The sequence below is a fragment of the Athene noctua genome, chromosome 1, assembly GCF_965140245.1.
Source record: "Athene noctua chromosome 1, bAthNoc1.hap1.1, whole genome shotgun sequence".
NCBI classification, from domain to species: Eukaryota; Metazoa; Chordata; class Aves; order Strigiformes; family Strigidae; genus Athene; species Athene noctua.
In genome coordinates, this window is record NC_134037.1 from 162,120,512 (window position 1) to 162,134,825 (window position 14,314).

At 41.0% G+C, this 14,314-nt stretch overlaps 2 protein-coding genes across 12 annotated transcripts in view; both read right to left on the reverse strand.

Moving 5' to 3' along the window:
- Positions 1 to 3,407, reverse strand: part of SYNJ1 (synaptojanin 1) — a 68,332-nt gene extending 64,925 nt beyond the window's left edge. For all 10 annotated transcript variants that reach the window (XM_074902890.1, XM_074902899.1, XM_074902948.1 and 7 more), the window contains exons 1-2: positions 3,311 to 3,407; positions 1,878 to 2,023 (exon numbers count right to left, since the gene is read on the reverse strand). In XM_074902890.1, coding sequence (XP_074758991.1) covers positions 1,878 to 2,001 — 124 coding nt within the window. In that variant the 5' untranslated portion in view covers positions 2,002 to 2,023; positions 3,311 to 3,407. The remainder of the gene's footprint in view (positions 1 to 1,877; positions 2,024 to 3,310) is intronic.
- An 8,089-nt stretch (positions 3,408 to 11,496) lies between these two features.
- The window catches only part of PAXBP1 (PAX3 and PAX7 binding protein 1), a 28,860-nt gene continuing 26,042 nt past the window's right edge, over positions 11,497 to 14,314 (reverse strand). For both annotated transcript variants that reach the window (XM_074902988.1, XM_074902980.1), the window contains one exon: positions 11,497 to 12,976. In XM_074902988.1, coding sequence (XP_074759089.1) covers positions 12,859 to 12,976 — 118 coding nt within the window. In that variant the 3' untranslated portion in view covers positions 11,497 to 12,858. The remainder of the gene's footprint in view (positions 12,977 to 14,314) is intronic.

A 14,314-nucleotide genomic window follows, 5' to 3' on the forward strand; every position in this document is an offset into this window, starting at 1 on the left:
ATAACATGCTATTAATAAATACAGAACACAAGAGGAGAGAAGCTTTCAAACTTCCTTTGGGTTCCACTTCCACTGTTTGGTGACAGCATGAGACACAGAAGAGGGCAGGAACTGTGATACAGTTTTTAATTTTTAGAGAAGAAAGTTTATCCAGCCACCTGCAGTATATCACAGCACAAAAAGTTACTAACTTAATGTCCTTTCTGAGCGTAACTTTCAGGAATAAACTATTTTCAATACATTGCTCCTTAAGTAGCTTAAGCATGTTCAGCAACTACTAAATACATGCTAAAATAAAGTTTTCCACAATCTTCAAAGCATTTTTCCCCATTTTATGAATTTCACTAAACCTGATCACTTTATGACTGGACATTTATTCCCAACCCAATCGACACTACACAATGCCTTTCAAAAGCTGCTGGCAAAGTCAATGAGATTACTTAAATACACAGTAAGAAGAAATTATCAGGAAAAAAAACAATTCTCAAAAAAAGGAGAAAAGCACTCATTGTTTTTCACCTGGATCATCACATAATCGCAGCTATAGTGTCAGTCATGCTGGCATGTCCTACTGCTAGGCTTCTAACAGTTAATGGCAGCTTGTTCTAATCGCACGTTAAAGACGCCAACTAAGCTGTGTGCTAGACAATACTTGTTCATACAGCCTGCCCAGTACAGATGACTCTACAGTCCATCTTCTAAGTACCTTACACAGGACACAGGGACAGTCAGGTGCCTCAGAAAGAGATCACAGCATTGCCAAGGAGCACACTCAGGTATAGGAGAGCCAGTTGCAAATACCGAAGAAACAAACCATATCTCAAGTTCAACACTTCTTCGGAAACAACATTTCTAACTCAGAGTCCTGTTAGAGAACACACTCCCCATTCAGCCCTATTCCACAGTCTCAAAGCCAGAGCATCCTCCTGAAAGGTAGGTTTTTGAGTCCCTTCAGACTGGTAACCAAATCTCCCCTTTTCTGCTCAGGTGCTCAGAATAGCTAGGCTAGAAAACCACAAACGGGCATCAGAATGAATTAATCAAAAAGTTACTGACTAAAAGAAAAGGAAATACTTCTGCAGTATGAAAGCTTTTTATAAAAGAGTCAAAAAGAAGCTTAGAAACCCTGTGCAACCAGGTGCTCAGACCTTCTGGAGAATGCAAACCAAGCAACATTTAAAAACCCTGTCTATAGGCTTCATGGATCTCTTCTGCATTTCTCTTTGTAGTGTCCTCCTTCAACTATGACTTTTAAAAAAAAAAAAAGGGAGGAAGGGGCCAAAAGCATTTAGGGGAAACATGTATTTATCACTGAAAACAGGTAAAAATAACTTCGCAATGCAAGACACCTTGCTCCAAATATTGCTCATTTTATTACAAGACAAACCAATACAGAGTCTCAAGGTAGGTTAAAAATACAGGGACAAAATAAAGCTAAAAAATCAAAAAGCCATAAAAAATCATGATACAAAATGTGATAAACAAATCAAGATGATATACCATTTAAGAATATAGACATTTTAATTATGAAATACAACATCGAGAGAGAATTAGCTTTTCAATGAGTTATCATGTATTCAAAAGAAGGTTGTTCAGAATCAAAGAAATAAGCAGATGTTGGAAGGTATTAGAAGAAAATTTAGTATACATGAAAGTATACACGCATGATGAAACGTAATTAAATATGTAAAATTTTCTCTCAACAAATGAAGATAGGAAAATGTCTTTTTTTCCCCCTCTCATTTAAATCAGAAGCCTCTCCATTAGCAAACACGAAAACAGAATAGTTGCTTCTTTATATCCCATAAATAAACAGCTTACACAATGTCAAGCCTGCCAACTTTTTACATTGTAGTTATTAAAACATATCGACTTACAGAGAACAGCCACAGCTCCAGATTCAAACATGAGACATTCTTCTCTGTTTCTGGTTTCCACTATCACACTGAATGGAAGCGGATCCAGCTTGTGATAGACACGGTATCCTTTACTGAAAGCCATTTTGCCTTTATCAGAGGCAGTCCTGTCCAACACAAGATGATGTTAGTAAAATCTTCTTGTGCTTCCAGATACATTCTGCAAAGCAAAGTGTGACTTGCATCCTTTCCTAGGGATTTTACATGTTTAACAAAAAAAAAAGAAAGACCTGCTCCCTCTATCTACCTCGTGAGACTTATTTTATCTCATGTTTCAAAACAAATATAGGGACTATCTAAAGGCAACATAACAATGTTTCAAAACCACAATTACCCAGAGAAGCATCTTTCAAAGTAAAGGAATTATTTAAAAGCTTCTCAGAGACAACGAGAATTTATTTCACAAATAGCATTTCTTCATAGAAAAAAAAAAAAAAAAAAAGAAAATAACGTTCTCTAGCCACCACAAATATGTAAGAGTGGCAACTATCTTAATCATAAACTGATGCCAAATGCAGAGGACCTGGGCAGACTTCACTCTTAAGATCTATATACTGATTCCGACCTTGTACAAAAGGGCAGTATATTTTAAACATTAAAGCTGTTAAGACGTTTTAAAAGATCATACAAAATGTTAACCTATTTTGGTTTTCTTTTTTAAACGAAAGCAGGTTTTTGTCTGGATATAAACCCTCCCCTGCAGCGGCTGACGACTGAAACATTGCAGCATTGTACTAGTGAGACTGCCTGTAAACCAGAGGCGAGATCTTCCTTTAAAGCAACGAAGGAACTCAAACAATAAGAAAGTATAAACAAACACGAGAGTAGCCACATTTTAAGGGCTTAAGCTCACAAAACACACAGCGAGGGGAGATTCTTCTTGAAAGCCGGGAGCAGGGTTTTCCGCCCGCTCCCTTCCCTTCACCTCCGAGCCCGTAACCTCCAGGGCGGACACGGACGTCACGCCGCCGGTAGGAAAGGCGCCGGCCCCCACCCTCCAGCGCAGCACCGCCCGGGGAGCGGCGGCGGCGGCGCTGGCCCGGACCGTCACCCGAGACCCTTCTCCCTTGCCGGGCAGGAGGAAAGGGGCCACCGAACAGCCGCGCGTTCCCCGCCGCCCGGCTGAGGGGCAGCCCCGGAGCCGGCACCGGGCCGGCAGATCCCCGCCCCGCTACCGCCCGGCGCCGCCGCCGGTCCCCACGACGCTGACAGAGCCTCCATCTTGTCTGGCGCCGGCGGCGCCCCCGCGGCCCGAGCCCCGCGACGGCGACAGCCGGGCCGGCTCCGCCGCGCACTGACGGGCGCAGAGCGAGGCGACCCCCTCCCCCGGCGCCGCCGCCGCCCGCCCCCCTCCCCAGCCCCGCCGGCCGCAGCGGCACCAGCGCCCCCCTCACCGGCCGCGCCACCTGCCGCCAGCGGCCGCCCGCTCCGCGCCGCTGCGCTCCCTGCCGCGGGAGCCGGCGGGACCTCACTTCCGCCCCGGCCCCGCCGCCCCTTCCGCAGTGCGCCTCGCGCCGCCGGAAGTCGGGGGGGGCGGCACCGGGGGGGCAGAGGAGGGACGGGGACGGGGAGGAATGGACAGGGAGAGAGACGGGGAGAGGAATGGCGGGCAGGGAGGAAGGAGGAGGGAAGGGGAGAGGGGCGGCGAGGGAGAGGGCAGCTGACGGCGGGACGCGCTGCAGCGGGCAGCCAGGGGTGGGCCCGCGGGAGCAGCGGCGCCTGGCCGGGGGAGGCTTTGCCAGGCAGGGCCGGGTTCCCCGGAGCCGCGTCTCTCGTGTGGGCCCTGTCAGGGGCAGGTTGAAGCACAGAGCGCAGCCGTCAGGGGGACTTCGGCCTGGGAAACCTGGGCGCTGGGGGAAGAGTAAGAGCGCCCTTCCAAGAAGTTCGCCCTGCGCGGCGTGTCGTTGCAGATCGCAGGCTTCAGAGATGAAAAATGTGCTGTGGGTGCACGGTGAGGCTGTCATAAAACAGTGAGCCCCAGCCCAGGTTATGTATTTATTACAGCAGGGAGAAAAATCTTAGGGACAGGCTTGTGACTAGCAGCGCAAACTGGAAAACCTCGCTGCGCAAAATGCGCGATGGGCACGGCAGCTCTCGGCGCAGACCTCACCGAGTGCCTCCGGTTGGGTGGGAGCACTGAAGCGCCGCTGAAGCCTGCCTCTCCCTGACAGGCTTCCAAAGTTTTAGGGACAGACCATAAGCATCTCTTTGGAAATTTCCATTCAGCCTGTGCAGGCTGTAAGTGGAGGAGGAGCACCGCTTCACGGGAGCTTTACTGTGTTGGGTTGGTGGTAGGTTGCAAGCTGCTGAGGAGCCTACAGAAGGCAGGTTTGAGAGCTACGTGCTAAAATCAAGAGAGAAGTGGGCTTTGCTGCACTTCAGATAACGCTGGGGCCAGGATGGCAGTTTGAGTGGAGAGGTGAAGTAGAAAAAACAAAATCTGAAAAAAAGAGAGAAATAAAATGCAAGAGAAGACATGTGATGCACAATGCAATTGCTCACCACCCGCTGACCGATGCCCAAGCAGCGATCAGCCCCCCACGGTCAACTCCCCACAGTTTATATACTGAGCATGACATCCTGTGGTATGGAATATCCCTTCGGTTGGTTCAGGTCAGCTCTCCTGGCCATGCTCCCTCCCAGCTTCTTGTACACCTGCTCACTGGCAGAGCATGGGAAACCAAAAAATCCTTAACAGCAACAACCAAAACATCGGTGTGTTACCAACATCAGTCTCACACTAAATCCAAAACACAGCACTGTATCAGCTAATAGGAAGAAAATTAACTCTGTCCCAACAAAAACCAGGACAGAAGGGTAAAAATTCAAAACAGAAATACCTTTCATGTTTCTTGTAAACTTTATATTGAAACACAGACCGTTATGTTTGATATATATTCCCTGAAGAGCTCTAGTCTATTCTAACAAAATAGTAGCTTTTATACATAATATTTTGATATTAAATATGGACTTATCCCACATACATACCATAGGCTAAGTAGCAGTTCACAGATGGGAGAGAACCAGAACAGCGCAAATATTTGTGATGTAAAATACAGCGTAAGTAATCTTCATGTATTTTTAGCTGGCCAGCTTCCTACACACATTATGATAACCCCAGTGAAAATGTTCTATAGATAAATAAAAGTATGCTATTTAAAAATACTATTTAGAGGCAGGTTTAATGGGTTTTGAAATTACTAGAATGCATAATTGCTAACAGCTTATTACAGTTTTTCTCACTCACTCATGGTAGACTCTCACATGTTATCAAATTATCTCTAGCATAGCATCAAAAAGAAACACATGAAACCTTTTTACCATTGAGAATGTAAAAATAAAAGAATGACAATGTGGCTGCTGTGGAAGAAAAGTAAGGGTGTATTGGCTTTATCCATGCATAAAGATCACTAACAGGTACAGCAATTTAAAGATGGTTTTACAAGCTACACCCAAGGCTTAAATGATACCTGTATCATAAAACAGTCAATGTATCGTTTATTTCGCTTTTCGGGTTTTTTTGTTTGTTGGTTTTGTTTTTTTTGTTGTTGGTTTTGTTTTGTTTTGTTTTTTTGTTGTTGTTTTGGGTTTTTATCTTCAGCAGATAAACCAGATTCAGATGGCATGTCTGGTGGTTTTCTTCTGAACACATATATTTTGCCTCAGGGTAATATAATTTTTTTCTGATAGCTAATCATTATTGTGCAGTTGAAAATGGACTACTCCATTATTTGCTTAATGACTTTTCAAAACATCAGAGGAGTGCATCAGTTGAAAACATAATCATAGAATCGTCAAATCACAGAATAGTTTGGGTTGAAAGGGGCCTTCAGGGATCATCTCATCCAACACACACACACACACACACACCCCCACACACCCTGAGGTGGGCAGGGACACCTTGCACTAGATCAAGTTGCTCAAAGCCCCATTCAACCTGGCCTTGAACACTTCCAGGGGGAGTGCCCATAACACTTTCCTTATGCCCTCTTTTAGTTTAAAACTGTTGCCCCTTTTCCTGTCACTACAAGCCTGGGTAAAAAGCCTCTCTCCATCTTTCTTATAAACCCCTTTTATATACTGAAATGCTGCTGTAAGGTTGCCCCAGAGCCTTCTCTTCTCCAGGCTGAACAACCCCAACTCTCTCAGCCTGTGCTCACAGGGGAGGTGCTCCAGTCTTCCCAAATATGGGGCCCTCATTCTTGTGTCCCTCCTCTGGATCCACTTTAACAGGTCCATGTCTGTCTTGTACTGGGGCCCCAGAGCTCGATGCAGCACTGCAGGTGGGGTCTCACAGAGTGGAGCAGAGAGGGGGAATTCCCTCCCTTGACCTGCTCTTCACACTTCTTGTTATGCAGCCCCAGATACAATAGGCTTTCTGGCCTGCAAGTGCACATTGCTGGGTTGTGTCCAGCTTTTCATCCATCAGTATCAGTTTACATCAGCTGAGAATGTAAAAAAATCTATTGCTACCCAATAGTGGGAGCTTTGATAAAGCTATTACTAACTTCAAAAAATACTGCTGTTTATAAGTTAATGGAAAATGAGAATGAATATTTGATTCTAACTAATTGACAATGTAATATACTACATAATATAGCAAAGCACATTACATAGAAGTTTCATTTGTTCTTCAGTTTTGAGTAATAATGTTTTGTTAACTTTTTCCCCACTTGCCAACTGAATTTCAGAATCCCACCAGCCTTAAATATATAGAAATGTTGAGACATGCCTCAGTACCTACGGCTCAGGGAGCAGGGAGGATGTAGAGGAGTCAGGAATGAAGAAGAGCCTGGGATAAAGGGGAGGGAAGTAGTTGTGTTAATTGTCTTTGTTTCTTGGTATCCAGATCTATTTTAATTGGCAATAAATTAAATTAATTCACTAAGCCAAGTCCATTTACCGTGATGGTAATTGTGAAGTGATCTCCCCATCTTTATCTTAACCTATGAGCTTTTTCATCCTATTTTCTCTTCATGCCCTGAGGAGGGGAGTGAGAGAGCATCTGGCTGGGCATCTGGCTGCAGTCCAAGGTCAACCCACAATGACTTCACTGGGCTTTGGAGCCAAGCCTATTTAAAACTTCTTTCCTGTCTGAAAGCAGAGTTGTCCCAAGGCTTCTCAGCAATGTACACAACATTTACCTTTGGTATCAAAAAGGTGAGGAGGCCCAAGGCCATGCTGCATCTGTCACAGAGAAGACAGATGTAAAGGCAGAATTAGGATGCCTGAAAAGGGGAAAGGAAGGTTTCTGGGCCTGCAGATCGTTCCGCAAAATTGGGAGGAGGAGTGCAAAATACAGCAGTGGCAAAAAATGGGAAGAGAGTGAGCCTCAGCCTTAGCAGTATCAGCAGCTTCACACCCCCCACCTCTCCCGTTGGCAGCAGCAGCCACCCAGGGCTGCCAGGCTCTGACACGTGCACTGCTGGCAACAAGGCCACCGACTATTTTATACATTCCACTAAGTGTTCAAACCACTATTTTCTCAGGGACATCTGTGGTGCTGTACATCGCTAAATTGGCATATCAACAGCAAATAAATGAAAATTTTGAAATGCTATTTGGTTTGCATATCCTTCCTAGCACTTACCACAGACCTTATTCCTGCAAACTCCTACCACTTAAATCTTTAAAGTTGACTTTGCTCTATCCACCACTTGTTTGCAGATGCCAGTTCTCTGAACTGCTAGATACTTGAAGTAGTAACCATGTGTGTACATTATAGTTTTAGTATCTTTAGTTCAATGAGTGTCTTATCCTGATTGGAGATTTTGGGTGAAATGGTAAATTTAATTTAAGTGCAGTACAATGATCACGTGTCCCCAGGGTGTGTGAGGCCCATAGTTATGCAGCCTATATCCCACTTAATATGGGATGTTTACTGTTAGGTATCACTGAAGTTTTAAGACAACACTCAAGAACTTATATGAAATCTAGGCCATGAAAATTTCGGCTTAAGCATGTAAGAAAAATACTACACCAAATCTTGGAGATACATCTGTGCTTCACTCCAGGTCTCTGCTCTACGTAAACATTTAACTACGCACATAAAGCATGAAAGTGGAGTCAATAGGACAGTTCACATGTTTGAACAAAACCGTATGCTTAAACCACTGTTTAGAGTAGAGCCTTAAATTGCAGGCCCTTGTATTATTAAGTTTGTCTCTATGCAATTATTTTATCCCCATTAATTTATTTCTGCATATTTAGGTCAAGAGTTTTAGTTACTGAAATTAAGTACTCTTGGCTACATTATTTCATGGTGCATACAGACTAATTCAACTAATGATTGTAAGGCTACCACAGTTTTATGTTTGGAGTACCATATGCAGGGCAAAACCTCTCAACTCTGATCTATCCTGTTGGTTGCATGCAAGCTTCTCAAGAAACCACAACCATCCTCCCTCCTTGCAGCAATCTTTTCTGAAGCCTTCTGAAAGTTCTCTTTTCTATACATGCCATTCATTACTAACTCTTGCAGGAATGGTTCACTTGTGACTCCACAGGTAAACCCTAATGGTCAGATCACAGATACTGCTATTTCCTTTTAGAGCACTGATCACAGAACATTTAATTTTCTCTGGGCAACTAATAAGATGATGGGAATCTGCTTTTAAGCACCACCATGCATAAGAGGACAGTTCAGCCTGTCAAAACGAACCCCACCAAGCCATTCTACCAAAGCTGTATACTACATCAAAACTGCTGGTGCATATCCCTTCCCCCCCAGTATCCAGGGTTCGTTCTTTAAAAGTGCCTTTTTTGCAGAGTAACTTAGGGAGAACTGAAAGCAGAACCACCAATTAGCAAACATTTGCAGAAAATGAGATGTATCTAAAAGGAGGAGAAAGAGGAATCATGTGGCTCCCTTTATCTGCGCAATTTTCCCTCAAACTTCTTCATTTCACCTTTCAGAAATCATTGTTGTTTTCCTTTATAGTAAAGGACAAGGTTTCCCCTTTGCTATTGGTGACCTTTAGGGTGAAGGTATTTCTGTAATAACTGTAATAATATATAACTGTATAATTAGTTAATTATAATTAAATAATTGTAATAATTATGCTATATATTATCCTGTTCTTAAAAATGCCAATGACTGACAATTTTACATGCATTTTTTTCTTACATGTTCTACATCTTTCCTTTTCCTGAACAATGTTAACTACTAAAGAGGTTATTAGACTTCTCAAGAGTCCCTGTAGAGTTCTGAGCAGGAGTAAGATTGCCATGTCACTGAAAGTGTTAGTACCTTCTCACATGGACGTCATCATCATCTAGGATATCAGTCTTTTAACATGTTATAATTATTTGTTAATTTTGATAGTGAACAGTGAGATATACATGGTAAATCGTGGGAGAATAATAAAGTAGTTGTCCTGGGATTATACCTCAACCAAGCTGCAGTTGTGTAACATTGTTTAAAGATCATTACATAAAGTATGACCACTTTGCTACTAGCATTTAATTTGTATCAGTAAATGAGATACAGGGAAAGTGGTAGAAGTGCAAGTGGCTATTTTCTTGATACATAAAATTACATAAGGTTATTTGCATAAAGTTTTCAAGCATCTATACAATTCTAACCATTTATACATGAGAAAGACACCACCTTGCCCGAAATGAGGTTACATTAGTTATCACTTGTAAGTATACTTGCAAGTTTCTTCATGTTACTGTTCACCAAATATGACATCGTATGGGGATAGGAAGGAAAAAGTCCTCAAGCCTGCACAGGCTTAGGTACCAGAGCCACGTGGTGTCATTGTAGTAGAGGGAAGAGAGGCTAAGTGTAGTATGAATAGCTGGTCTTCTGCAGCAGTTAATTAGGAAAATGACTACAGGCTAGCTTGTAAAAAGATTCTCTGTAGCTATAACTTATAATGAGGTTACAAGGCAGATACTCTCTTCATTCCCTCCCTTTCAGTCCTACTCACAATCTGAATTGGAGCAAAATGCCTGTTTTGTTTTGTTGTTTTTTTTTTTTTTTAAATAAGGCTTGAGCTTTGCTGATCCACTAGTCTGGAACTTCATTAGTGGTGTGCACACCTACTGAAACTGCAGTTACAAACCTGCATTTAAGCTTTGTATTTATATGTATACCTATATATATATACTATTAGAAGAAAAGCAAAGTTTGAAATGGTAGCTGATGGCTTGAATTTATGGCTTTTCTCCTCCCTGAACTACAGCCAGAAGAGAGTGAGGGAATGACTCATTACAAGTGTTCTCCCCAGAGAGGCAGGAGAGTGTGAATAAACATGATTTCCAAAACAAATCCAGTTACTGTTTATTAGTTCAGCACACCACCTCCACAGGGTGACGGGGTGGACAGCAGAGCAAGGCTGAAGAGGGCTCTCAGAGCAGGCAGATTACCATTGACCACCTTTTGTGAACAGGCGTCCTCTATCAACAGAGGCACCCAGCACCAAAACAGAACAGTTGGCTCCAACCCTTTTCCTGAACTCTCTAGCATTACTACCCCCGGTGTTTGTAAAATTTTGTAACTGAAAATCCAAACTCTGACACCTCCCAATCAAGTACTTTCCTTACTTTACAGAGTTGAAATCTTTGAATCTACCACCTTGCCACTTCAGCATTAGATGGCAGTCAAAATTCTGGGTGCGCACTTACATTAATATATTGAGAGAGGACAGGCTTCTAAATTTTTGCAACTTTTTCAGTAATTTCAGTTGAAGGAACTGTCTCAACCAAACAAAGTACATTTTCACGCCTGCAGTAATACTGTTCACATTAATTTGCAAACAGTAACACTACCCAGTTAGACAACCTAATTTAGCAGTGTCTTAGAATTGCTTGATGTTATTTTGTTGTCCACAGAACATACCTGTCTCCCCCCACCCCATAACCACAGGTGTAAGGGTAGCATCTATTCTGAACACTGGCAGTAGTTTTGCTGTACCATAAAAGCCTGTGTTAGACTTTATCCCAGGAAATTAACCTTCACTGAGCTTTATACTGGAGTGGCTAGACTAGAAAGAGTAGCCAAACTAGACTGCAAAAGGCATCTGAAGTGTGCATCCTCACCCCTGGAGATTCTGTGACTAGAAGGCAGGCATACATTAAGATGCAGAAAAGTCTCTATACAGTATTGTTCCTCCTTGTAGAAAAAAAAAAAAATCTCAATTTTGCATATTTTTGATTACACTCTCTCACCTTCTTCCTTTAACTATGCTAAAACTTTCGATTCTCTCTGATGATTGTCACTTGAGTATACTCTTTTAGAAACATTGGTAGCATGGATTATTTGTATCCTCCTCAGTCTAACAAAACACTAAAATAAGTAAAATTTTAAGCACAGACAAGGTCAAATCTGTTACCATTAAATCATGCAACCACCAACACGATAATCTTTTGAAATATCTTAATTACTCTTTAAGTAGTTATACAAATATCAGTGTTTATCCTATTGCTTTTTCAAAGTAAAGACACTCTTGTTCACTCCAAAAATCCACCTAAGGACAATTTTTTCTGACACATTGAAATAGTAAACCAGCATGTGTATCATTTCCTTTACCATCTTCCTAAAGGAATGAAGTTTACCAAGTTGCACTGCAACAGCTCCTTGATAGATGAGTTTATTGAAACCATTTTTAAAAGCAGGTATTTCTGAACATACTCCAATCTCAACAGTTCAGAAAAACAATTGTTCAGTGTCCAAATGAAATGTGCATGTACATTTTAAATATACTCATTTATAGCACATGACATGAGCATAAAATACAATGATTTCTATGTCACTCAGTATGCCAATTTATTGCTACAGTTCCCCAAAAAAGTAGGGCACACCTGGAAATAGCTCTTAACCCAAGGCTATTACAGCTGTTCTGTGCCTTGGACCCCAAGATCAAGTCACTAGCGTTCCAATGTAAAACACCAGATTTTTAAAGTGTTTTCTTTTTAATTTACATTTAAATTAAATGCCTCTTTAGCAAGACTATTCTTAGATGGTATTTAGTGGGAAGTGTAACATTTGAAAATTTACTACAATATAAATACTTCACATCATAGCATATACAATTTTCTTCACCTTCATTTTGCTTGACCTCTTTAGCCATACCAATCAGAAGAAACAGGTTCCATAGATGAAGTTACAAAAAAAAAAAAAAAACCCAAACAACCAAACCTCAAAACCAACACAAACAGTGAATTTAACCAACCTGCACAAGGAACAAAGCTCCAGAGTTCATGGGTAAACTATTACTCCCACAAAATAAAAGGTGTTTGGGGCTTTGGAAATGCTGTCATGTATACTTGTGCAGTATTCACAAGTTCTCGCTGTATGTCTGTATTAAAAAAAATGAAATTAGGCATTGTTCTGGGTCTTCCTTTCTGTTTTGTTTCTAAGAACAGTCTTGAGAGTTCCATATTCCAAATGCTGCTTTTTAAAGGACAGGTTCCATCTGAAAGTGTCTCTATTCTTTAGCTCAAATGATTTTCACATATTTGAATATTTTGCCAGCCCTTTTGACCAATAATATGATCGTTTTATTGTCAAAATAAGTAGTTTTTTAGCAAATGAAAAGCTTATTCCAACAGTACAAGATCTCTATATCCAGTGTGAAAGCAACATGGTGGTATAAATATATGCATACATTGTATTACACATAATATATTATACACATTCCAGTTAACCATGGAACAATTAACAGGAGTAGATGACTACTAATCATGGGTACAAAGTATTTTTGTAAACAAGACTGAGAAACTTTAAGGAAAATCTGATTTCTGAAAAGATGACAATCTTGGGATTCCATTTTTGTTTTCAAAGTCAATTTTTTTTTTTTTTTAAGGATGCTGTATATAAGAATGCACTTTGTATTAAAACAAAGACCAATACTTTACAGTTTAAGAAACTTTACATATGTACATAAATTACACATCAGGAATGGTTTTAAAGCTCAAAATGAGTTGCCGGAAAAGTCTATTTTCCTTCTATTAAAATCTTTAACTCTTTTACATTGTGATCATTTGCAACTGTCACAGCATGATCCAGTGCTCGGATACTTGCTAGAAGCTTTATGATCTGCTTTATGTGCTCCCTAAAAAAGAAGGAGGAGAATTCAATACAGGAGTGGAACAATCATGTACAAGTATTAATATTTCAACATTATGAATCCATACAGGAAATCAGTTTCAGATAACTTCACATCTCCTCCACTTGCTTAGTTTGATAAAGCTGGTTATCAGCTTTGAACTGAAGTTGAAAAATTTATTTTGAGAGTAGGAATTAATCACACAATGTGCTTTAATACTAGATGCAGTATCATCTCAAGAGGTGTCTTTGATTACTTATGGTACTGTGCAATGAGTCACAGCTCTCTAGGTAACAAATGTTTAAGCCAAAAAAAAAAAAAAAAAAAGGCAGCAAGTACATTTTAATCCATGCCTTAAAAGGGTAGGAAGCTTGCCACCAATGAACTACATTACAATTCAGGTCAACCTAGGAAGCTTAGAATGAACAAATTGCTAGTAGGACTGTATTTCTTTGACCATAAAGAACACTTTTGGTATCTTGCTAGGAAAATGGATGTGAAATTTAGACCAGTCTCACAAAAAATGCTAGAAGTTCAAAATTAATCTTAAAAACAAACCTAGCTGATATGTGAAAAAGTATCCAACATTTGGAAAACTAGCACCAACAGACATAGGTGAAGACACACTTCCCTCTTGGCAGAAATTAAAGCTCTTTTGTTTCAAACAACCGTACTAGGTTTTATATGAAAAGACATGACATTCTTCAGTTATAAGAAGTAGCATTTCTGCTATTCCTACTATTTCCAGAAGTGTCTTTAAAGACAGAAGCGTTTCATAACCAACATGGTAACTGGAAAAAAACTGATACCAGAAACCACCCCCCCAACAACCTCTTAACCAAGATTTTTCTGCTACAGTTTAAGGGAAATGTGTGTGTCTATGTTTTAGTGCTATGCGTAAGACCAAAAGGGATCTAATCCCCTGGAGAGCCTCAATAATTGAAGAGTAACTCAACAATGGCTCAAGCCAGTTCAACTATCAAGAATGACTAATGTAGGTAGCAAGGGGGTTCATCTTTCAAAGTTTCAGGTTTGCTGAAACAACAGAACTATTGACCTTGAAACCTCTCCTCCTTGTGCAACAGCACAGGAATCTTCCAGTCTTGTTATATTCCTATGTATCAGTGCAACAATTTGGTTTTTAAGTTTGCCATTGATTAAAACAATACACCCATAGCATTTCAGGCTACTTGGCTAGCAGTAACTTTTATGTATCTAATCTGAACTTTGAATTATGCTGGTCACCAGATACAAGTAAAATGACTCTTCAATCTAGGGGAAAACAGGTTCATCAAGTTGGTTATGTAAATAAAGTCAGAACTTTATACAACAGCACAGTTTGTA